The 23,244-nt window shown below is 44.0% G+C and overlaps 2 protein-coding genes across 6 annotated transcripts in view; one reads left to right on the top strand and one right to left on the bottom strand.

Moving 5' to 3' along the window:
- Nucleotides 1-8,399, bottom strand: part of mideasb (mitotic deacetylase associated SANT domain protein b) — a 70,697-nt gene extending 62,298 nt beyond the window's left edge. For 2 of the 4 annotated variants that reach the window (XM_078406207.1, XM_078406211.1), the window contains exon 1: nucleotides 8,157-8,399. The gene's annotated coding sequence lies outside the window, so the exon portion shown is untranslated. Of the gene's footprint in view, nucleotides 1-7,100; nucleotides 7,164-7,192; nucleotides 7,568-8,156 lie in introns of those variants that run through there. The other 2 variants (XM_078406209.1, XM_078406210.1) reach the window with 2 other exon arrangements.
- A 109-nt stretch (nucleotides 8,400-8,508) lies between these two features.
- The window catches only part of ptgr2 (prostaglandin reductase 2), a 40,369-nt gene continuing 25,633 nt past the window's right edge, over nucleotides 8,509-23,244 (top strand). The window contains exons 1-2 of one of the 2 annotated variants that reach the window (XM_078406206.1): nucleotides 8,509-8,553; nucleotides 22,317-22,392. In XM_078406206.1, the coding sequence (XP_078262332.1) occupies nucleotides 22,353-22,392 (40 nt within the window). In that variant the 5' untranslated portion in view covers nucleotides 8,509-8,553; nucleotides 22,317-22,352. Of the gene's footprint in view, nucleotides 8,554-17,606; nucleotides 17,893-22,316; nucleotides 22,393-23,244 lie in introns of those variants that run through there. The other variant, XM_078406205.1, reaches the window with a different exon arrangement.

Here is a 23,244-nt window from a genome sequence, read left to right as displayed (position 1 = left end):
CAGTTGCAAAAGGATCTGCAAAGATTCAGTTCCCCAAGTTTCGTAAGAAATTTGGAAGGGACGATGGGGTTGATATTGAGCTGTAGTCAATGAACAACAGCCTGACATACGTGTTCTTATTATCCAAGAGGTTCTGTGCAGAGTGGAGAGCCAGAGAGAACGTATCAATTGCTCATATATTATGGCGGTAGGCAAATTGTAGTGGGTTGGTAGTCACCATACTTATCTTGGTATTATTTATTATTAATAAAATTATTTTATTGGTATTCTTCTTAGTGTTATTACTATAACTTAGTCATCTCTCACAAAGTCATTCCACTCTAATGAAACAAATGAAGTCATTGAATTCTCTCTAATATGTTCATCAAGCTGAAATATAAACTCTGCATTTCTTTCCAGAGGAGTTTCCTAATCCAACTGAGCATTTACAGCAATTTCAGCACAAATACAGCAGGCAGATTTCCCAGTATCAAGTGGCAAACTGCAGGAGGCCACAAGGGGTATAACACCACAGGTTTAACTGCAGGGACAACAGCTTGAGTTAAAGAGCAAAAGGCCAGCAGTTTTGCGCAAAGCAGCAGATCCTAAACAGAGATCTCAGGCCATGTGGGATCTCAGTGAGCATACCACTACCGCATTAGTAAATAAAAATCATAGGCTGGTTAAAGTAGAGAAGGCCATTCAACCAATCTAGTCCATACCAGTGATATACACAAAAAGCTGGAGTAACTCAGCAGACAGGCAGTATCTCTGGAGAGAAGGAATGGGTGGCGTTTTGGGTCGAGACCCTTCTTCAGACCCAACCCGAAACGTCATCCATTCCGTCTCTTCAGAGATGCTGTCCATCCCGCTGAGTTTCTCCAGCTTTTTGAGTATATCTTTGGTTTAAACCAGCATCTGCAGTTCATACCAGTTCTCTACCAGAGCAATTCAGTAGATCCATCCCCAGAAGATGGCATGGTGTCGCAGTGGCAGAATTGCTGCCTTACAGCATCAGAGATCCGGGTTTGATCCAGACTACGGGTGTTGTCTGTACAGACTATGTACATTCACCCCATGACCTGCCTGAGTTTTCTCCGGGAGCTCCAGTTTCCTCCCACACTCCAAAGCCATACAGGTATTTAGGCTAAATGGTTTAGTAAAATTGTAAATTGTCCCGAGTGTGTGTAGGATAGTGTTAGTGTGTGGGGATCACTGGTTGGTGAGGGCTCGGTGGGCCAAATGGCCTGTTTCTGCGCTGTATCGCTAAACTAAACAACCAAAGGGACTGCAGATGCTGGAATCTGAAGCAAAAATAAAACAAACTGCTGAAGGAATTTCAGCTCTTCTGTAAAATTGAAAGTAATATATCATGTATCATACATGTTACAACACAGCTGCCATCTTAAACAATAGATGATTGAGTAACTAATATCATTAGCAGTCTGTTAAAAATGGTGCAAGACACAAGGCTTTGTGTAGTTCAAGAAATGCAATATGCTGGGTCCTTCTAAGCTCCAACATGAAAGTGACAAGCATGCAAGGCCAACAAACCACAGAGCTGAACTCCAACATACAATTGCACATTAGCACTAGAATAATACATTGTGCATTTTGTGGTGGCATGTCCTACTTCTTGGTTTCATACTGATCACACAATGCACGAGTATCTCCATGGGACCGGCTGTTGTACAATGCATACATTACAGCAAACGTCCTCTACGTGCCAAATGCATAAACATACCACATGCAACACCTTTCCTTTTCTCATGGGATGTGGACATTGATGGCAAAGTCAGCATTTAATATACAGCCCTAACCGCCTTTGAGGGTGATTATTTCTGGTGCTATGCTTACTTCTTGTACACTGTCTCTCGTGGTTAGTTGCTAACATTTCTGCCTGAGTCAGAAGATCCAGTTTAGGTCTTCAGTGTATTATCTCCTTCAATGCCATGCTGTGGAGGAGGGCAGTGGAAAACGAGGCATCCTTTCAATGAAACAATTACTTCGGGCCTAGGCTGCTTCTGCTTGACTGACTGGATTCAAATCTCCTCTGGCACCACAAGCTAGGAATAGATTGATACACCTGAACAATTGTCATTTCTTAGCTATCACCAAGTCCAAAAACAATTAACTGTTTATTCAGTATAGTCTGTGGACTTTGCTGTGCATAGAAGGATCCCTCATGTATAACCATCATTCAAACCATGAAGACATTGGACTTTTTTTAAAATGCCAACCATCCTTACTCATTAGCTGAGAAAGAGAGCACGGTAGTTCAGAAGAGTTATCAGGAAGTGAAAACGGTAACTCTCTCCCCAGAAACAATGCTGGCCTTCTCAAGCTGATACTGAGAGTTAAAAAAAAATCAATTCAGTTAAAAAAGGTCAAGAGATATGAGGTAAAGGATTTTTCAAATCTATCATTGATTACTTCCAGTAGTTCTACTGGAAAATATCCTTTAATTACTAGCATCGGCAACCCTATAGGTCTTTTTGTTTATAACTTCAGGCCAATTGAGCATTTGTGCAAGTTAGAAGTGCAGTAGTTGTCCCAGATGGGAGCCTCAGGGGCATTGAACTCCTTCAGTGCTTGGATCATATGTTATATCTCATTAGGAACGTCTAATGTATTAAATACTGATCTTTGGTCTCAACGGAAACCTCAGCATAAATCCTCAAAATGCTAGTACTGAGATCAAATCTTCTATAACCAACTCCTGATGCTTGCAAAAACATGAGCAACTTACATAAAGATTCTATTAGTAGTCCCATAGACTGTGAGACAGGGACGTGAATCACAAGCCAGGAGATTGTGGGTTAAGGCTAGTCTGGCACACCACCAGAAGCCACTTAGAAACAGGAATCTGCATTTTCAAAGCACCATTCTCAGTCTTAAACCATAGAATATAGAACTATACAGCACAGGAACAGGGCCTTAGGCCTCACAATGTATACAGCAAACATGATGCCAAGCTAAATTAATCTCATCTGCCTGCACATTTTCATGTGCCCATCTAAAAGCCTCTTAAACACATCTTATTTGCCTCCTCCACCAAACTTGACCACCACCATACAAAAGCATTTTATAGCCATGGACTTGCTTTTGAAATTATATCAGTGTAGAAATGATAACGTAATATGTATACTGCAAGCTTCCACATGCCACAATATGACAATGGCTACGGCATCTGTGGTACTGAACGAGGTCAAACAGTGGTAGTACACTTGGGGTCACTCTTCCAATCTATAAATAGTACCATAAATATTTACTCAGCAGCCAGACTAGGGTTCAAACTGACACCTTGTTGGAAGTGCCTGAGACCATGCAGCACTTCCTCAGTTAAGTCAGTCATTGAATTCAAACCATGTAAAAATATAGCCCAATGGCAAACCAAAAGCCCCTATGATTGACTCTATAAAGGACATAAACAACAGGGAGTCACTCAGTTCCGACAGAGAGGAGGCATTTATTCTCTCGGATGTGATGAATCTCTGGAACCCAAGCCCGCAAAGTTTTGGGGGTGGAGTCATTGAATATATTCAAAGCAGAGAATGACAGACATTTCAACTACAGGGGAGTCAAGGGATATGGAATATGTGTGGGAAAGTGAAATTGTGTCCAAGATTGGATCAGTCGTGAAATTATTGAACAATTGAATAGGGTCGGAGGACTGAACAACTTCCTCTTGCTCCTCTTTTTATTTATGTTCTGTTTTTAATAAGCAGAGGAGTGACAGAACTGACACATAGTGGAGCACTGTAACACGAGATAAGCCTCATCAGGCTACCTTTCATATTATGACTTCATCCGTTTATTGCAATTTCACTGTCAACCATTACAGGAATTCCACTTCCAGCCTGGGAGAATGGGAGGAGTCAGTCACTGGTCCAGCTCATGTTCAATTGCTGTTTCTAATTCCAATGTGTTCCAACGGTCAAATCAAGCCAAGCTTGTTGACACACATGGAATACTGTGCAATGTTTCAAGTCTCCAGCTTACAAAATAGAACAAAGCAACATTGAATAAAATGCAAAATTAAATATCTGGGTTAATATTACATAGGAAAGAGTAAACAGGCTATTTTCTACAGAGAAGTCCAACGGTGACCTGATAACATTCTTTAAGATTATGAAGGGGTCTGATATGGTTGTCAGAGGAAGGATATTTCCAAATATTGTCCAAAAACGCACATAATAAATCCAATGGGGAATTCAAGATAAACAAGATTCAGACCACTGTCCAAGAGGAGCTGCTACTGATCATACAGTTTATCCAAGCCCTCTTGAAACAACTAAATCTGCCTCTACTACAGACTCAGCACATCCCAGATCATGACAGGCTGCATTAAATATTTTTCTTCTCAACACCCTTCCTTGTCAGTGCAACTTTTCTTAAAACATTTTAATGGGGATATTGGTCTATCATTGATATACTGAGATGCAGCAAAAAAATGTTTGCATGCCATCCATTCAAATGATACCATCCACAAGTACATTCAAGCCATACACAAGTACAACAGGTAGCGCAGAGAGAAAAATACCTGTGTAAATTATAGTGTTACAGAGAAAATTGAGCAGTTAAAAAATTCAAGGGCTACAATGAGACAGATTGGGTGATAGGGAGATACTACGCGTTTAGCTTATGAGAGGACCATTTGGCTGTGTATGTGAGGACAAAGGACTATGTCTCGGACATAGTGGTCTGCAGCACAGGGCTTCCGCAGGGAACAGTCTTGTTTCACCTTGTACACTGCGGACTTCAGGCACAGCTCTGCAAACTGCTATCTACAGAAGTTCTGGACTGGTGCCAGCGGAACCGCCTCCGGATCAACGCAGGGAAAACCATGGAGATGGTGGTAGATTTCCGCAGGCGCAGCAAGTCCCCCCAACACCGATGAACATCCAGGGAATGGACATCAGGAGGATGGACTCTTATAAGTACCTGGTTGTTTACCTCAACAATGAATTGGACCGGACCTAAAACACCAATGTGCTATACAAAAAGGGCCAGAGCAGACTTTATCTGCTGAGGAGACTCAGGTCCTTTGGAGGGCAGGGGGCGCTCCTAAGGACCTTCTACAACACTGGAATTTAGAAGATTGAGGGGGGATCTTATAGAAACTTACAAAATTCTTAAGGGGTTGGACAGGCTAGATGCAGGAAGATTGTTCCCGATGTTGGGGAAGTCCAGAACAAGGGGTTACAGTTTAAGGATAATGGGGAAGTCTTTTAGGACTGAGATGAGAACGTTTTTTTTCACACAGAGTGGTGAATCTGTGGAATTCTCTGCCACAGAAGGTAGTTGAGGCCAGTTCATTGGCTATATTTAAGAGGGAGTTAGATGTGGCCCTTGTGGCTAAAGGGATCAGGGGGTATGGAGAGAAGGCAGGTACGAGATACTGAGTTGGATGATCAGCCATGATCATATTGAATGGCGGTGCAGGCTCGAAGGGCCGAATGGCCTACTCCTGCACCTATTTTCTATGTTTCTAACACGGTGGTTGCATCAGCCATTTTCTATGGAGTGGTCTGCTGTAGCAGCAGCATCTCAGCGGCGGAGGGGAAGAGACTTGATAAGCTGGTCGGGAAGGCCAGCTCTGTCCTGGGTTGCCCCCTCGACTCAGTACAGGCAGTGGGAGAGAGGAGGATGATGGCAAAGTTAACATCGCTGCTGGACAACGACTTCCACCCCATGCAGGACACTGTCACTGCACTGAGTAGCTCCTTCAGTGACAGACTCCTTCACCCCAAGTGTGTGAAGGAGAGATATCGGAGGTCCTTCCTTCCCGCTGTTGTGAGACTGCACAACCAGCACTGCTCCCAGCAGATGAGTCAACAGTAACAGTTAAGGAATACACAGTAAACTGATGACAATTTATCCTTGTCTTTTTTATTTATAATGAATGATCTCTTGCTATCCACTTTGCTGCTGTAACACTGTAAATTTCCTCAGTGTGGGACAAATAAAGGAATATATTAAAAGCAGCAAGGAAGAAGCTGATGGTGTGTGCTCACAACCTTTTGTAGAGGGGGTGGGCTGTTTTTTTTGCGATGAACTGTTGGAAGCTTTCATATGCTTTGGATCAGAGTTGAATTCTAATACCAGAGCTACAGAACAAGCAGTGTTCACATCAGGTTAGATGAACTCAAGCCAAAGTGCTGGAATAACTCCGCACATTGTCTTTCCTTGTTAAAACAGCATCTGTAGTTCCTGTGTCTACGAAAAATAACTCTCTGCTTCTCTTCTATATAGACTTTTGGTAACAATACGGATGGAGTGTTGCAATGTTGGAGATTGCCGAGTCTGGTTGAAACGTGCAACCAAATCACCGCCTGTTCAATACGCGTTAATGTGGGGTGGGGGTTGAAGGGAGTCCCTGTTTGGTCTCCTAGTGCCCCATGGAGCCAATACAGTATAACGACCCCCCTCCCCTTTGCAGCGTAGCCGTTACCCTGCATGTTTTGTGCCAAAACGGGAGCCCTTGAGCACCTCCGTGTTGGTACATTTGTTGGGGGGTTGCAATGCAAGATGTTAACGGAGCTGGAGTGAATAAATGCAGAACCAAACTCCACACATTCCATCCCGGTGTGAACTAGAAGTAAAGTCTCCTCAATATGAAGCTTTGCGCCACAGCTCAGTCCTAAATCGGCAAATCCCAGACCGTGCCGTAAAAAAACCCATGTTAGAACAGATATTATCACCAGTGCGTTCCTGTTGCACTGTCGGGACTTTTCCTTTTTGCATTGCAACGCAGGAAACCACTTCCTCCTACCTCCCCAAAGAAATCTCAATACTACGCTCAAGGCAGCCACCCACGCACGGTGTCGAAACACGCTGTGTTTTTCCCGTCCGTGCCGGGGGCGGCGAGTGCAGTGCCGGGCGGGTCTTTAATAGTGATCCGGCGGCTTGAGTGCGGCAGTGTCGAAGGCACCGGGTAACCTAAGAGTCATGCACATCCCCAAGCGTCCAAATCGGCACTCAGAACTGAGGCCAACTCATCAGGTGAAATCACGCTGAAACCGCCTGGAAACTCTGACACGGTGGTGTCAAGTTGCAATTTAAGCGAAGATTTTAAAACATTATTTAAAGAGATGTTGGTGTACAATACACAACCTTACCAAAAATATCCAGACAGGCATCAATGCATTTTTAAACTTTTTGTTCCCTCCAGAAATCTATGACGGTACTGGGGCTTTATGGACAAAGATACCTGTGTAATGTTCTCGTCCCAAAGGCATGCAGCAGATAGCAGTCTTCCCTCAAGGCTGAAAAATAGTTTGGAAATGCAGCACGTCCCCAACAACTCGATGCATCCGCTCTCACCATCGCAATGCTGTGGTGAGCTTACATTTGGCAGGCTGAGTCATAGTTTACCTCATCGAGGGCTGAGCGAACATTGTTGCACATTCTCGCGGGGGAGGGCGATCTGACAATTGCACATCTTCTGTGCACAACACAATCTACCTCTCCGTCCTCCCCTCCCCGCCTCCTCCACCCCCTTCCCCAATACTTTGCAAGATGCTCAATGCAGAAATAACCGCAAATTCCCCACATATAGAACAAAAATGCTTTGTGATATTCCACGACTACTTCCTGCTGCCGTCAGAAAATGGCACAAGGCCCTTTTAAATCCCGTAAACATGCCGGGACTTTCCGCTCAGTGACTTACTTACACGGGTTCAGTTGAAGTAAATTTGCAAGAGCAAATTTAGAGGGGCAATCAAACTCAGGACAAAGTGTTAAATGCGAAGCTACCCGGGTTTAATAATTAAATTTCAGGTAATATTTTTAAGATAAAACGTCATTTCAAAAAAGTATTCAAAGCACAGAATTTATGCAACGCGAACTTTTGCAAACAACCTTTGAATTAACCAGTTAATTTTAAGAATTGAAACTAACTGGGGTGTGGGGGCAGAGATTATAAATGTATCTATGACGACAGATTAAATAACTATTTCACCAACGCCAGCCACCCTGGCATCCCCCAACCCAAACAATTCCAACTTGTGCCTGCAAACTCGAGTCACCTGCTCACGTCAGTTTCAGTCCGCGTACACTAGCGACAGAAAATCGCTCGAATCGACCCACGCAAGGAAAATTTGCAACATTTTTGCAGGCTGTGTCCACATTCGAATATAAAGTTTAAAAAAGACATAAAGCGTCCGCCAACTTACACACTCGCAGGCGTCAGTAATCCCTGCAAATCGCCAGAAGTTTCTCAATCCAGAACTTTGTCTGCAAAGCAAAGGGTGTCCGTTCACTTCCTAGTTAAGAAAACTGCGTCTCGTTAAAAGTTATGCGGTGACGTCAAAGCAGGAGTCAGGCTGCAGGGGGAACAACACTGTCTCAATCTCTAGATTTCATTTCTTATTCGTCGTTTTGTTCCCTTTTATTTCATGCATAATTTATTTTTGCTCTGCGACTGCACGACAGCACCCTCCCCGCGCCACTAAAAATAAAGAACTATTTTCTGGACAGTGCATTGGCCCACGCAGCCTTGTCTCGAGGGAGCCGCAGGCAGTTGCTATTTCACAACTTGGACTTGCCCACGATTTCATTCCGGCTGACTTGGTAAACTTGTTGCTTTGGGCAGGGATTATCCCGTGACCAGTTTTTGAGCGTTGTTTTTTTAATATTGCACGGTTACACTTTAAATCGTAGTGTTTTAAGTTGCACGGGGTTCGTTACGTTTCGTATTTGCACATTTGCGAATTGTGGAAACATCTGTGGTTTGGTTGGGATGAATAACCTGGATCGGGTGGAAGAAACCTGCACAATTATGTTGAATCACCCAGATTATAATCGTGTCAATGTAAATACTCTTACAGACTCTCTGCTGCATTGAGGAAGCACGCTGATGGTGATGTTTCTTTGTCGCTATGCCCGTTCATCAGCACTGAAACTACCCGGATCCTTATCTTTAACTTTTCAATGATATCACGTTTAGTTTCATTTGCTTCCAGATAGTCCGAAGGCGTGGGAGTTGTGAGTGGGAGTTGTACTTAGTCCGTATTTCTAATGTAACATATTGCAACATGCACACGTGACACGCACTAATGGCGTTTTTTCATGACAGTACATTTATTTTGTAGCCGAAAACCCACAGGCACAAGTGGGTGTGTTATCAAATGAACTGGATCTACCAGGGTGATAATACACCAGTCAGATTTTTTTGGCAGTTTTGTGCATCTCATTAGGGGCTGTCCGTCAATAGCTTTTTACATACCAATAGCAGACCATTTGGTCCAACTTGTCCCAGCCTACCAAGATGCCCTATCTAAACTAATGCCATTTGCCCCTATTTGGTCAAAACCCTTTCCTATCCATGTATCTTTTAAATGTTGTTATTGTACTTGCCTCAACTACTTCCTCTGGCAGCTCGTTCCATTTGCCCACTATCCTCTGTGTGTAAAAGTTACCCCACAAGTTCCTATTAAATCTTCCCCTCGCTCCTTAAACCAAAGCCCTCTAGTTCTTGACACTTCTATACAGCGGGAAAAAAAATCCATGCATTCGCCCTATCCCTTCATGATTTTATACACCTCTACAAGATCACTCCCTCAGCCTCCTGCGCTCCAAGGAATAACGTCCTAGTCTGTCCAACCTCTCCCTCCAGCTCAGGTCCTCAAGACGTGGCAATATCCTTCTATATCTTCACTGCACTCTACACAGTTTAATGGCATTTTTCGGCTAGCCAGTGAGCAAAACTGAATACAATACTTCCAAGCACAGCCTTACCAATGTATTTTACAACTGTAACATAATGTCCCGGCTTCTATACCCAATTCCCTGACTGATGAAGGCCAATGTGCAAAAGGCTTCTTCACCATCCTATCTACCGGTGACACTACTTTCAGTGAACTATTTACTTATACTCCCAGAACTCTCTGCTTTACAACACATCCCATGGCCCCGCCGTTCACTGTGAACGTCCTGCCCTGGTTTGACTTCTAAATATGCAACACCTTACTGACTCATTTGAATTAACTCAAATAGCCACTCCCCAGCCCACTTGCCCAGCTTATTAAGATCCTCTTGCAATTCTTGTTAACCCACTTCACTGTCTATAACAACTTGTTAAAAGCGTTATCTGCAAACTTACTAAGCATACCTTTTATATTCTCATCCAAATCGTTGCTGTAAATGACAAAGAGCAATGGGTCCAGCACCGATCCCTGAGGCACCCCACGAGTCACAGGCCTCCAGTCAAAAGAAAACTTTCACTGCTACCTTCTGTTTTCTACCTTGAAGCCAATTTTGTACTCTGTTTGCTAGCTCTGCCTGGTTCGGTTGCGGCCTAACCTTCCAGAACGGCCTACCATGCAGAACCATATCAAAGGCCTTGATGAAGTCCATATTGACAATTTGTATGGCCCTGCCCTATCAACTTTCTCGGTTACATGTAACATTCATGAGACACTATCTCCCATGCACAAAATCATGCTAACTATCTCTAATCAACCCCTAATTCCAATAAACGGGTAAAAAATATGATAGCTACATCATGCACAATTAAAAGGAATCCTTCAAATATTGATAATACTTGGAGAGTTGAGTGTCATGCTGATTGTATGATCTATTAGAAACATAGAAAATAGGTGCAGGAGTAGGCCATTCGGCCCTTCGAGCCTGCACCGCCATTCAATATGATCATGGCTGATCATCCAGCTCAGTTAGTTTCTCTATACTGAATTTGTGGAAATACGACAAACCCACTAGGACATGTTAAGGACTGTTGGACACGTTAGAGGCAGGAAACATGTTCCCAATGTTGGGGGAGTCCAGAACAAGGGGCCACAGTTTAAGAATAAGGGGTAGGCCATTTAGAACTGAGATGAGGAAAAACATTTTCAGTCAGAGTTGTGAATCTGTGGAATTCTCTGCCTCAGAAGGCAGTGGAGGCCAATTCTCTGAATGCATTCAAGAGATAGCTAGATAGAGCTCTTAAGGATAGCGGAATCAGGGGGTATGGGGAGAAGGCAGGAACGGGGTATTGACTGAGAATAATTAGCCATGATCACATTGAATGGCTTGAAGGGCCGAATGGCCTCCTCCTGCACCTATTGTCTATTGACAATACACCAAACCTTGCTGGCTTTCAGCTGTGCCTGGATCCCGACTTTTTCACATGACCCAGGGTCTCAGGGTAGGGGAATCTAGAACTAGAGGGTAAGGTTTCAGTGAAAGGGAAAAGGTTCAATAGGAACCTGAGGAACTTTTTCCAACAGAGGGTAGTGGGTATATGGAACGAGATGCCAGAAACAGCAGTTGAGGCAGGTACAATAACTACATTTGAAAAACATTTGAACAGGCACATGAATAGGAAGGGTTTAGAGAGATATGGGCCAGGCGCAGGCTAGTTGGATGGGGCATCCAGGTCAGCATGAACAAGTTAAGCTGAAAGGTTCATTTCTCGGCTCCCCTATGACTCAATGAAGCCAGTCACTCTTATCAAGTCAGAGAGAGAGCCTGCTTTTATGTCCCCAGCTTTAATAAGCAATCAACTTGCAGTTCCAAGTTATGTAAATGCAACTTTACCCAACTCATGTAATCCCCCCACCCATCCACTGCCCCCATCATTTTCATGGACTTCTGTCAGGAATGTTTGCAGATTTATCATTCATTCCCAGAGGCTGAGGATATGTTCCAAATTTGACAGGGTTTTGATTTAATGGGAACTGCAATGAGACTGGGAGATCGGTTCCTGTGGAAAAGGAAGGTAGCATGCTAAGTGAAAGAGAGTTAACATGCTGTTATAATTGCTCTCATAATTGTGCAGTCTTCAATCAGGTCATCCCCTCAGACTCCTTCACTCCAAGGAAAACAAACTCAGCCTATCCAGCCTCCTCACAACTGATATGTTCCATCCCATGTAACATCTTGGTCAATCTCCTCTGCATCCTTACCAGCGCAATCACGAACATGTAGTGACTAGAAATACACACCTTACTCCAACTGATGTTTAACTAAGTTGCACATAACTCCCCTGCTCTAATATTCAGTTCCCTGGCTGAAGAGTGCAACTATCCTAATAGCTTTCATCGTCATTTTATCTACCAGCGCTGCCACCTTCAGGGATCCTTAGATTTGCATTTCAAATCCCTTGGTTCCTCAATACTTCATAAGGCACTTCTATTCATGTTTGTCCTACTTTAATTAGTCCTCCCAAAATGCATCACGTTGTACTAAGCAGGATTAGGTTCCATCTGCCATTGTTCTGTCCATTTTACCAACTCATTGAAATCTTCCATGCCAAGAGTCAGGGGGATGAAAAGTCATGGAACAGAGGAGATACCATGGGAAGGGGATGACTTGTATTGAGTAGAAAGATGCAATGTCATTGAAAAACAGATGGGTTGTTGTGGAACAAGGAACGAAAAGACATAGGGAAGGCTGGCTTGCAAATCTCTCAGCAGGAGAGATTCCTGCCATCATAAGGCATCACTGGTCTTGTCTACCCATTGTTTTTCTTTGTATAGCACTAATCCAGTCTGCACTCCGGACTATAACAACTTACTATTTATCGGTTTAGCAGAGCTTGCAATTCAATACTTGGCCACAGCCTCTTTTTTATCTTATCCCCCCCTTCTGGACCAGATAAAATATAGATGTTTGATGAAAAAATGTTGTGCTCAAATGGCGGTTGGTATCTGGAATGGAGTGAAGAAGACAGAAAAACTCATGACATTCACAATGCACTTGAAATACCTTAGCATAAAGACCACAAGCTGAGTGCTGGAAAATGGGATTAGCAAAGGCAGGTAGTGTTTTTCCCTGACTCTCAGTCTGAGGAAGGGTCTCGACCCAAAATGTCACCTATTCCTTTTCTCCAGAGATGCTGCCTGACCCGCTGAGTTACTCCAGCTTTTTGCGTTAATCTTCAGTTTAAACAAGCATCTGCAGTTCCTTCCTACACATACTTTTATAGCCAGCACAGACATAGTGGGTTGAAGTGCCTCTTTGCGCTGCATGACCCCCGGCTCCAGGGTGATCCAAAGACTAAAAATATGGGACCACGAAGCACTGGATCCAGAAGGTAAAGGGGTATGGTAATTGAGGTGCTAAATGATAATGAAAGGAAAAAGGGAGACAGAATATTTCCTCTGACAGGAATATTCAGAACTAAGGGAGTGAATAGGATTCAAACCATACTGTCCAGGGTGACATCAGGAAGCACTTCCTTACGTGGAGTCCTTACCCCTGTCAAGTTTTCACCATCCCCCCTGACCTCCCTCTTTCTGATGCAGAACTGTCAGTCCTCAACAGAGGCCTTACCTTTGTATCCCTACATCCACACCTCATTGAGTTCCCAGCCCTCTATGATGTTCATCTCTTCTTCCATCGCCTCCACCTCCGGGGCTTTTTATCTTGTAAAGATTCCTTGCTGCCCAGTGACAAACCCTTCTCCCGGATCCAACATTCTTTCTCCTCTGCCAGCCTTCTACCTTCTCTGGACCTTATTATTTCCAACTGCCAGCGTGACATCAACCCTCTTGGTTTCTCCACATCCCTTACCTTCTCCAATCTCACACCCTCTGAATGCACAGCCCTCTTGCTCAATCAGCAACAATCCCAACATTGTTATTAAACCCACCAACAAGGAAAGTGCCGCAGACTACTTTTACCATGCTGAGGCCAGCTCTCGGAGAGTTCCTCATATCTACCCCTTGACCATGACCCCACAGATGAATACCAGGCCATCATCTCCCAGACTGTTTCTGCTTTAATCACCTCTGGCCTCTCCCCTCCACAGCCCCACACTGCCTGCTTCTATCTCCTTCTCAAAATCCATAACCCATTGTTTCTGTCCGTTTCTGCCCCAGAGAACTCATCTCCAAATACTTTGATTCCATGCTATTGAGTCCAGTCCTTTCCGACCTACATTCGAGACACCTCACACGCCCTTCAACTTTTCAATAACTTTCACTTTCCTGGCCCTCTTTTCTTCATCCTTACACATCCATCCCCCACTAGGAAGATCTCAAGGCCCTCCGGTTCTTCCTTGAACTGGAACTGTCCATTACTTCCTGCCTTTCTGTCCACTACGTTGAACCAAACGTGCTTGTTCCAAATGTATACTAGCACCATCCCCCAACTCTTTCTCCGCTACATCAACGATTACATCAGGGCTGCCTTCTGCAACCACATGGAACTCGTTGATTTCATTTTCTTTACCACAAGCTTCTACCCTGCCCTCAAATTCACTTGGACTACCGCTCTCCCCTTTCATGATCTCTCTGTTTCCATCACAAAGGGTAGAACATTCACTATCTACAAGCCTAATGATTCTCAGTTATCTGGACTATGCTTCCTCCCATTCTGCTTCTTGTAAAGACGCTATCTCCTACTCTCAATTTCACCATCTTTGGTGTGGCTCATACCTATTTTGCCCCTCTACCTCCCCTTCCGCCTACATTTCTTCCTCTAGCTACACAATTCGCAACTTTTCAAACCTTTTGTCTCACACCTTCTGTCCTTTCATCTCTTGCCTTTGTCCACCATTTGCCAATCAAAATCCCCCCTCCCTTGTATCAACCTATTACCTACCAGGCTGTGTCCTGTCCCTCCTCTTCTCCAGCTTTCTTCTCTCTCCTGCAATCATTCTGAAGGGTCCGCACCCAAAACATCACCTATCCATGTTCTCCAGAGATGCTGCCTGATCTGCTGAGTTGCACCAGCACTATGTCTTTTTAAAAATAAACCAGCATGTGTCTATGTCCAGAGGTTTTGGTGAGCTATCTTGTTGAACTGCTGCAGTCCTTGAGATGTGGGTGTGCCATAATGCTGTTCGGGAGGGAGCTCCAGGATTTTGTCCAGCTAATGGTGAGGGAACAATATATTCTCAGGTCAGGATGGTGTGTGGCTTGGAGGGCAAGTTCAGGAAGTGGAGTTAGCCAGCATTTGCTGCTCATGATCCTCAAGCTGGTAGAGGTTAGGAGTGTGGATGGTGCTGTCTCAGGAGAAATAGCAAGTTGCTGCGGTACATCCTGTGGATTGTACAAATTACTGCTAACGTGTGTCGGAGGTGGATGGTTGTGGATAGGGTGCCTCTCAAGCAAGCTGTTATATCCATTATGATATCAAGCTTCTTGAATGCACTCATCGAGGTAATGGAGATTATTCCATCAGACTCTTGACTTGAACTTTGTAGATAGGGGACACGCTTTGGGAATTTGGAGGCGAACTACCTGCTTCAGGATTCCTAGCCTTTCACTTACATGGTATATATGGTTACGCTAGTTCAGTTTCAGGTCAAATGATAACCCCTAGGATATTGATAATGGGGGATTCTGTAATGGTAACACCATTGAATGTCAGGTGATTGTTGGTTTCTTTTGTTGGATATCGTTATTGCACGGCATTTCTGTGGTTCAAATGCAACTTGCGTTCCCATTTATTGTTTACTCTCTTCTGCCTTCTGCTCTTTCACAAATGTACCCCTTGTTCTTTCCCTCACCCTCACTTCTCTCCAACCTTGTCCAATTTTCAACTTTACCCAGCTCTGGTGCGGACATTGACCAGAAACATTAAGTTTATTTCTCCACAGACGCCAATTGACATGCCAAACATCCTGTCTTTGTTTCATGTTTTCAGTATGTTAAGTATTTTGTTCAAGTCAAGTCAAGTCTTCTTTATTTGTCACATACACATACAAGATGTGCAATGAAATGAAAGTGGCAATGCCTGCAGATTGTGCTAAAACTACCAAACAGAATAGATTTTTTTTTTTTAAAAGACACAACACAAAAAAAAATTAATACAGTAAATTAGTCCCTGGTGATATGAGTTAACAGTTCTGATGGCCTGTGGGAAGAAACTCCGTCTCATCCTCTCTGTTTTCACAGCGTGACAGCGGAGGCGTTTGCCTGACCGTAGCAGCTGGAAGTCCATTGCTGGGGTGGTAGGGGTCCTCCATAATGTTGCTGGCTCTGGATCTGCACCTCCTGATGTATAGGTCTTGCAGGGGGGCGAGTGTAGTTCCCATAGTGCGTTCAGCCAAACGCACTAACCTCCGCAGAGCCTTCCTGTCCTGGGCAGAACAGTTACCAAACCAGATTGAGATGTTGCCGAACAAGATGCTTTCTACAGCCCCAGAGTAGAAGCACTGAAGGATCCTCAGAGAGACTCTGAATTTCCTCAGCTGTCTTGACTTGACTTGAAACAGCCCTTCGGCCGAACTTGGCCATGTTGACCAAGGAGTACTTCTAAAATAATCCCATTTCCCCATATTTAAACAAAATCCCTCTAAAACTTTCCTGTCCTTATGTCAAATAAATGTTGTTCCAGATGAAGGGTCCAACTGAAAAAAAACACTGTCCATTGCCTCACCACAGATCGCAAAGTGTTGAGAGTACAAAATTTCAGCATCTGCAGTTCTTTCTCTCCCTGCCGTAGATGATATTCGACAGCTAAGTTCCTCCAATAGCTCTTGTGTTTTGTTTGCAAATAAACATCAGCCTTGCCAGCAAGGCCCCGCAACCCATAAGAGAATAAATAAAACATCACTGAGGCTTTACCACCAGAGATTCTGATGGATACAAAATGCTGGAGTAAGTCAGCGGGACAGTCAGCATCTCTGGAGAGAAGGAATGGGTGACATTTCTGGTTGAGACCCTTCTGCAGACTGAGTCAAGGGGGATGGAGTTTAGAGATATGGAAGGGGAGAGTATGAAAACAACAGATCAAAGCAGAGGTTGTTAAGAAAATGTAGAATAGTTCATTGTTAGCAATGGAGAAGGTGACAACACCTCATACAATTAGTAATATTTAATCAGGATAGTAGAACTAGTTGGAAAACTAGGATGGGGGAGGGAGAGGGAAAGCAAGGGTTACTTGAAGTTGGAGTAATCAAAATTCATTCATATTGCTGGGTTGTAAGCTGCCCAAGTGAAATATGAGGTGTCGTTCCTCCAATTTGCGTTGAGTTTCATTCTGACAGTGGAAGCAGCGCAGGACAGAGAGGTCAGTATGAGAATGGGACGGGGAGTTAAAGTGTTTGACAACCCGGAGTCACGTAGGTCTAGGCGGACTGAGCAAAGGTGTTGAGTGAAACGATTGCTGAGCCTGCTGAGCTTGGTCTCCCCTATAGAGTCCACGGAGATACAGTAGATGAGGTGCAAGTGAACCTCTGCCTCACCTGAAAGGACTGTTGGGGTCCTTGGACAGAGTCGAGGTGGGAGATATAGGGACAGGTGTTGCATCTCCTGCGGTTGCAGGGGAGAGCACCTGGGGAGGGGGTGGTTTGGGATGAGTTAACCAGGGGGGAACGGTCTCTGCAGAAAGCAGAAAAGGGTGGTGATGGGATGTGGCTGTTGGTGGGATCCAGTTGGAGGTGGTGAAAATGTCAGAGGATTATATGTTGTGTTCGACGGCTTATGGGGTGGATGGTGATTCTGATGGATGTTAGTTGACATGGAAATTACAATTAGAACAAAGTTGGATGAAGCCCTACTCCTCCACAATTCCCGCCACCATGAGATCTCCATCCAGAAGGCGCCGTAGACAGGCCCTACCTCTTCACCAATACTGCCCGCCCGCCCTTCCCCTGGCCGAGGTTCATCCGCGACAATGGCCCTACACGAGGGGCGGCGGTTGAACCGCGTCACTGGCCCTGCACGAGGGGCGGCGGTTGAACCGCGTCACTGGCCCTGCACGAGGGGCGGCGGTTGAACCGCGCCAATGGCCCCGCACGAGGGGCGGCGGTTGAACCGCGCCAATGGCCCCTGAACGATGGGTGGCCGTTACTCGGCGCCAATGGCTCTGAGCCGCTTCCGCTCCCGCTCCAGTCGCCCCTTTAAGCGCGACCCCGCGCCAGCGGAAAGTGGCATTGGTCAGGAGCGGCGCCGGACGCGCGTTGTTTTCTTCCACGGCGGCGGGCGAGAGGTGGAACGCGCAGCGCTGGGGAACAGGGTGGGTAGATTCTGCAGTTACTTTCATTCCGTGGGTGGTTGGGCTCTCTCCCCCAACATCAACCCCCGAGGCGCTAGTCCTCAGGGTGCAGTTACATCAGATCCAAAGGGGCTGAGATTGGTGGTTGAGAAAAGCCTGCCTGGGCGAATGGGTGGGCGAGAGCTTTTGGCAGGAGACGAGCTTTCGGCCGGGGAAGGGGGTGAGGAGGTGGACGTTGGGGGTGGGAAGAAGAGCTATTTTGGCCGTGGGAGGAACTTTGGGGGGGGGGCGGGGGGCATTTAGGAGGGGGCGGATGAACTTTTGGGAGGGGGACAGGGGGAGGAGTAACTTTGAGAGGGGAGGAGCTTTGGTGGAGGGCGAGGAGGTGCATTAGGCGGTGGAGCATTTGTTGCGAGGATTGCTCCATAGTCCTTGTTTGCTTCTGGGTGATGGACTCCTCAAAGCAGTGAGGATGTTGCATTATTTTCCTGGGGCAGCATTGGATATGACCTTTGGATACGTCAGTGTCTGCTGGGCATCCTGTATTACGGTACCATTTTAGTTCCTGCAAAATTTATAATTTTGCCACAAGACCAATAGAGGTTGCCTAACTGACCAAGGATGTTATTCACCTGCTTATTGGAACTGAAATGTGTTTTTTTTTTTGCATGAATATGACAATGCTTCACCAATCAGTTATGTCTACTCTTATCAGCCTCTCTGGAATTCCAAGCTCCTTGAGACATGGGGAAATTTTATAGATAGCCATTATATGATAGATAGACAAACTGCTGGAGTAACTCAGTGGGACAGGAGGCATCTCTGGAGAAAAGGAATAGGTGATGTTTTGGGTCATTGTAGATTATGGCTGGCAGAGCATAGGTTAACTGTAAACTAATGGGAGCGATTTGAGAACTGATGCTTCAAATCTACTCTTCTGCACATGTTATTTTGCTTTAATATCCATGCATTAGTCATAGAGAACCGGAACATGACTTTCAGCCATTGTGTATGTGCCAGCTGAAAAGTACCTTACCATGTCAATCCCATTTATCAGCACTTGGCCCTGAGCCTCCAATGGAACGTGAGCTTGTGATGCAAAGCTTTTGGATGTCTGGAATTTATATATTAAAGAAACCACTTTCAAAGACTGAAAGAACTCATTCAACCTTTATTTGCCTGCTGGCATTTTCTGATACACTACATCCCATTCTCTTTTCTTTTAATACCCCTGCAATTTACTTCAAGTATTTTTAGAGGTACTAAATTTCCCATTTAAAAAAAAACTTATTTAATGCATTCCAGATAACTAAATCTTGCTCTGTAAATAACTCCCCTCTGATTATGCTCCTGCCACAGGAATGTTTATCCTGATGTACTTTATTAACCACCTTTTTAATATTTAAATCATAACATTATTAAGGTACAGAAAGCTATATAGCCCATTGAGACTGTGCCTGCTCATGGGAAAGCAATTATGTAAATCCTTTTCCCCATTGTCTCACCCATCCACTTCCTTTTTGAGCACCTTAATTGTTTCCACCAACTTTGCAGGTAGTGAAATCAAAATCCTACAAAAACTCTATCTCACCCTGACCTTGAGGCAGTCTTTTCACTTAATTCAAGCTCATCCCAATTCCCTTCATCGCATCCAATCAAGTATATGGGGCAAGTATATCGATTTGTCAGTGTCCAAAGGACACTGGGATTTTGGTTATTTATTGAGTATTTTTAACCTTTGGACAGTTTCTCTCATGCCCATCTTTACCTTTGGTCAACCTTTGGAAGCTCTTCACCACCTCAGATGTCAGTGCCACCAGACGGCAGTCATTGAGGCACGTCACCTTGCTCTTCTTGGGGACCAGTACCATTTCATACCCTTTTAAAGCGGGTGGAAATCTCGGACCACCTTAGTGATGAGAGATTGAAGATGTACAGACCAACTGGCTGGAATTTTTGCAGACAAGTTTTAAGAACACAGCCAAGTATAACATCAGGGTTGGATGCTTTCCGAGGATTCGTCCTCATGAAAGACCCCCTCATTTGTCTTGGTGACAGAGATTATAATGCTATCGCAGGCGATGAGGACTGGCGACAGTGAAAATTATTACTGCATGTATCATTATATTTAATGGCGGTAATTTGAAGGGTGGTTCATAAGGTTCAATGGTTACTATATCAGCGATAAATACATTCATGCTACTTTTAACAAAAACTTAAAAGAAAATTACATTAGGCAATTGTAAAAAATAAACTATCATAAGAATGCATATAGCTTTAATAGACAATAGACAATAGGTGCAGGAGTAGGCCATTCAGCCCTTCGAGCCAGCACCGCCAGTCAATGCGATCATGGCTGATCACTCTCAATTAGTACCCCGTTCCTGCCTTCTCCCCATACCCCCTCACTCTGCTATCCTTAAGAGCTCTATCCAGCTCTCTCTTGAAAGCATCCAACGAACTGGCCTCCACTGCCTTCTGAGGCAGAGAATTCCACACCTTCACCACTCTCTGACTGAAAAAGTTCTTCCTCATCTCCGTTCTAAATAGCCTACCCCTTATTCTTAAACTGTGGCCCCTTGTTCTGGACTCCCCCAACATTGGGAACATGTTTCCTGCCTCTAATGTGTCCAATCCCCTAATTATCTTCTATGTTTCAGTAAGATCCCCCCTCATCCTTCTAAATTCCAGTGTATACAAGCCCAATCGCTCCAGCCTTTCAACATACGACAGTCCCGCCATTCCGGGAATTAACCTAGTGAACCTATGCTGCACGCCCTCCATAGCAAGAATATCCTTCCTCAAATTTGGAGACCAAAACTGCACACAGTACTCCAGGTGCGGTCTCACCAGGGCCCGGTACAACTGTAGAAGGACCTCTAGAGTAATCCTAAGGAAGAAAAGATGAGAAACAATTGCTGTATGTAGCAATATACCCTACAGTGCACTGTTGATGTTTGATGTTGTGTAGATGGCAGGTGAGACGGGTGAATCCGATGGTGATGAGGGTAAATTTAAAGGTGGTAATTTTCAGTGACATAGTTATTGCTCCACTACCCTCCCAGCAGACAGTGATTGATCATCTGGACTGAGGAACTTTGATGCAGACAATGGTGATTAGTGGTAGCAACTGGTTCTCCCTTTGGGCCAAAAGTTAGGAAGAGGAAGCTGGGTGTAAGATGGCAGCAGAAAAGGGTTGCAACCTTGTCGTTCTGCTGGCTTGACTAGTGTAAAGGACATTTTATAGGGAGCTGTGATAACTTTAATTCCTAATAAATTGCCACACAAGGATTCAAATAATTGTCTACGTCCACTTTTTTACTCTCTAGCCAAGTTCGAGAAATGCATTTAACCAATAAATCTGTCAATGTTCTTGTGACCTTCATCGGCTTTTCAGGCTTCCAGTGGGAATTTCACACTCTTCCTTGCCTTCAGATTCAACGCACCTTTACGGGTTGCTGTCGGGTTTTTTTTTTCAAATAACTGCAACTTCTTCCTTGGCCTTGTCAAAATATCCTTTTCCAAACTTGAGTCAGATTAATTGTAAGGCTATTTCTGTCAATACAGTTCTGTTCCCAACGCATAAAGCAATTAAACACACTTGTCCTATGATGTCGTGCACATCCCCTGGCCATGTCTTTTGCTGGAAACTGTTGAGTGTAGCCGGTGTCAATTCATCCTGCGATTCTTTCATGTTGGTTATGCAGTTGGCAATTTATAGTCTTTCAAACATTTTCATGCATTGATGTATCCAGGCCTGATGAATGTGTACAAATATACATTTTATATGATAGACCTCAAATGTTGTGATCGTACCCTGGTTGAGAAGGTAGACGAGGTATTGTGAAGAAAGAACGTCCACCTGACACTCGTGTGTTTGAATTTGGTGATTATGTGTAACCTGGAGCAATATCTAAAATCATGTTAATAATTATTTCATCTTGTAGACATTTCTAGCCTTTCCTTATGGAGCAATTATGAAACCAATTCAAGAACATAATCTTCCTGTCACACAAAACACTTAATTTTTTGCAAAGTCCAGGGATCATGTTTTTGCCACTTGAGGCATGAGGATTTTTTTGAATAGTGAAAGCAAAGACTTCACCATGTCGCCAGCATTATAGAAGCTTGGAGTCCTTTTTCCACCTTGAGATGGTGCTGATACATGCTTCCACACAGTGCTGTTTTTTCAGCATTAAATAACTGTACGGGTCGGTAACTATTTTTCCTCAATGTTTCCATAACTGCTCTGGATAGCCATCAGCAACTTTGTCTCCCTTCCGAAGCTCGCTTCATGCAACATCTGGGACTGATACTGTTGCTTCATTGAACTGCAAATAACAAAGAATGAATGTATTCTGCTTTTTTAAGCATTTTTGCTGATGTATGTGCAATTCTTTTATTATAAATATTTCTTTATTAAAATTTAATCTCATTCCTCCTAGGTCAGTTGTTATTACCATCGGGCATTCTCTTCACAAATGGTGTCGATTCAGCAAGTTGTATTAAACTCGCGACTGAGTGAGTTATTTCTACAATACTAGTTTGCTTTCGTGGTGATCATTTAATGTAAAATTTATGCAATAACTCGTCTGAATATTAACAATGATTGGATTTGATTAAAAGCATTTCAACATGTATTTATACCGTCTTTGCTTTGCAAGAATGAAGCAGAAAGTTGAAAATGATCCAGAAAAGGACAAATGCCCAATACTTGGTCAGAGAGGCATATTTAAGGAAGAGATAGACTCTAAAGTTCTAGAGAATGAATTCCCAAGGTTTAAGATTAGCCACCTGAAGGCACGGCTATCAATGACGAGACTGGTGAATGAAAATGTTACTGTAGAGATGACAGGAAGAGGTGGAGGGATTTTTTGACTGTGGCAAAATTTTAAAAAAAGATGCATTAGTGAAATTGGTCGGTGAACATGAATAAGCAATTAAGAGTGTTCAAATTTAGAAGATTGAGAATGTCAATTGGGTGTTGGAATGATCTGATGTGGAGATGACTGGTGATGATGAAGCCTCCATAGATGAGGAGTTAGGTTGATGTTCACTTAACAGCCTTCTGCTGGATTTACTTTGAAGCTGGATTTACAACCAGTTTTAAAGTTTCAGCTATTGATGGCTAATTTTTTTGTGTTTGAGGCTGTTCAATTTTAGGTTCACAACCTCGCTTGGGATATTTGTCACATTTTTAGGTTGGAATGCAACCTAATTACCAGTGCAATGGGAGAGTTTGACTGTAAGGGGTGGCATGCCGAGATGAGGTATTTTGCTCTTCTGCTTTTAGCCTCCCGAATAGTAGCAGACACTCCTGGTCACTCATGCCTTGTTATTCTCTTGTTTAGAATGGTTACAATATTTGCATAG

Source organism: Rhinoraja longicauda, chromosome 10 (genome assembly GCF_053455715.1).
Source record: "Rhinoraja longicauda isolate Sanriku21f chromosome 10, sRhiLon1.1, whole genome shotgun sequence".
Taxonomy (NCBI): Eukaryota; Metazoa; Chordata; class Chondrichthyes; order Rajiformes; family Arhynchobatidae; genus Rhinoraja; species Rhinoraja longicauda.
The sequence above is the reverse complement of the archived record's forward strand: the minus strand, read 5'-3'. Positions and strand labels throughout refer to the sequence as shown.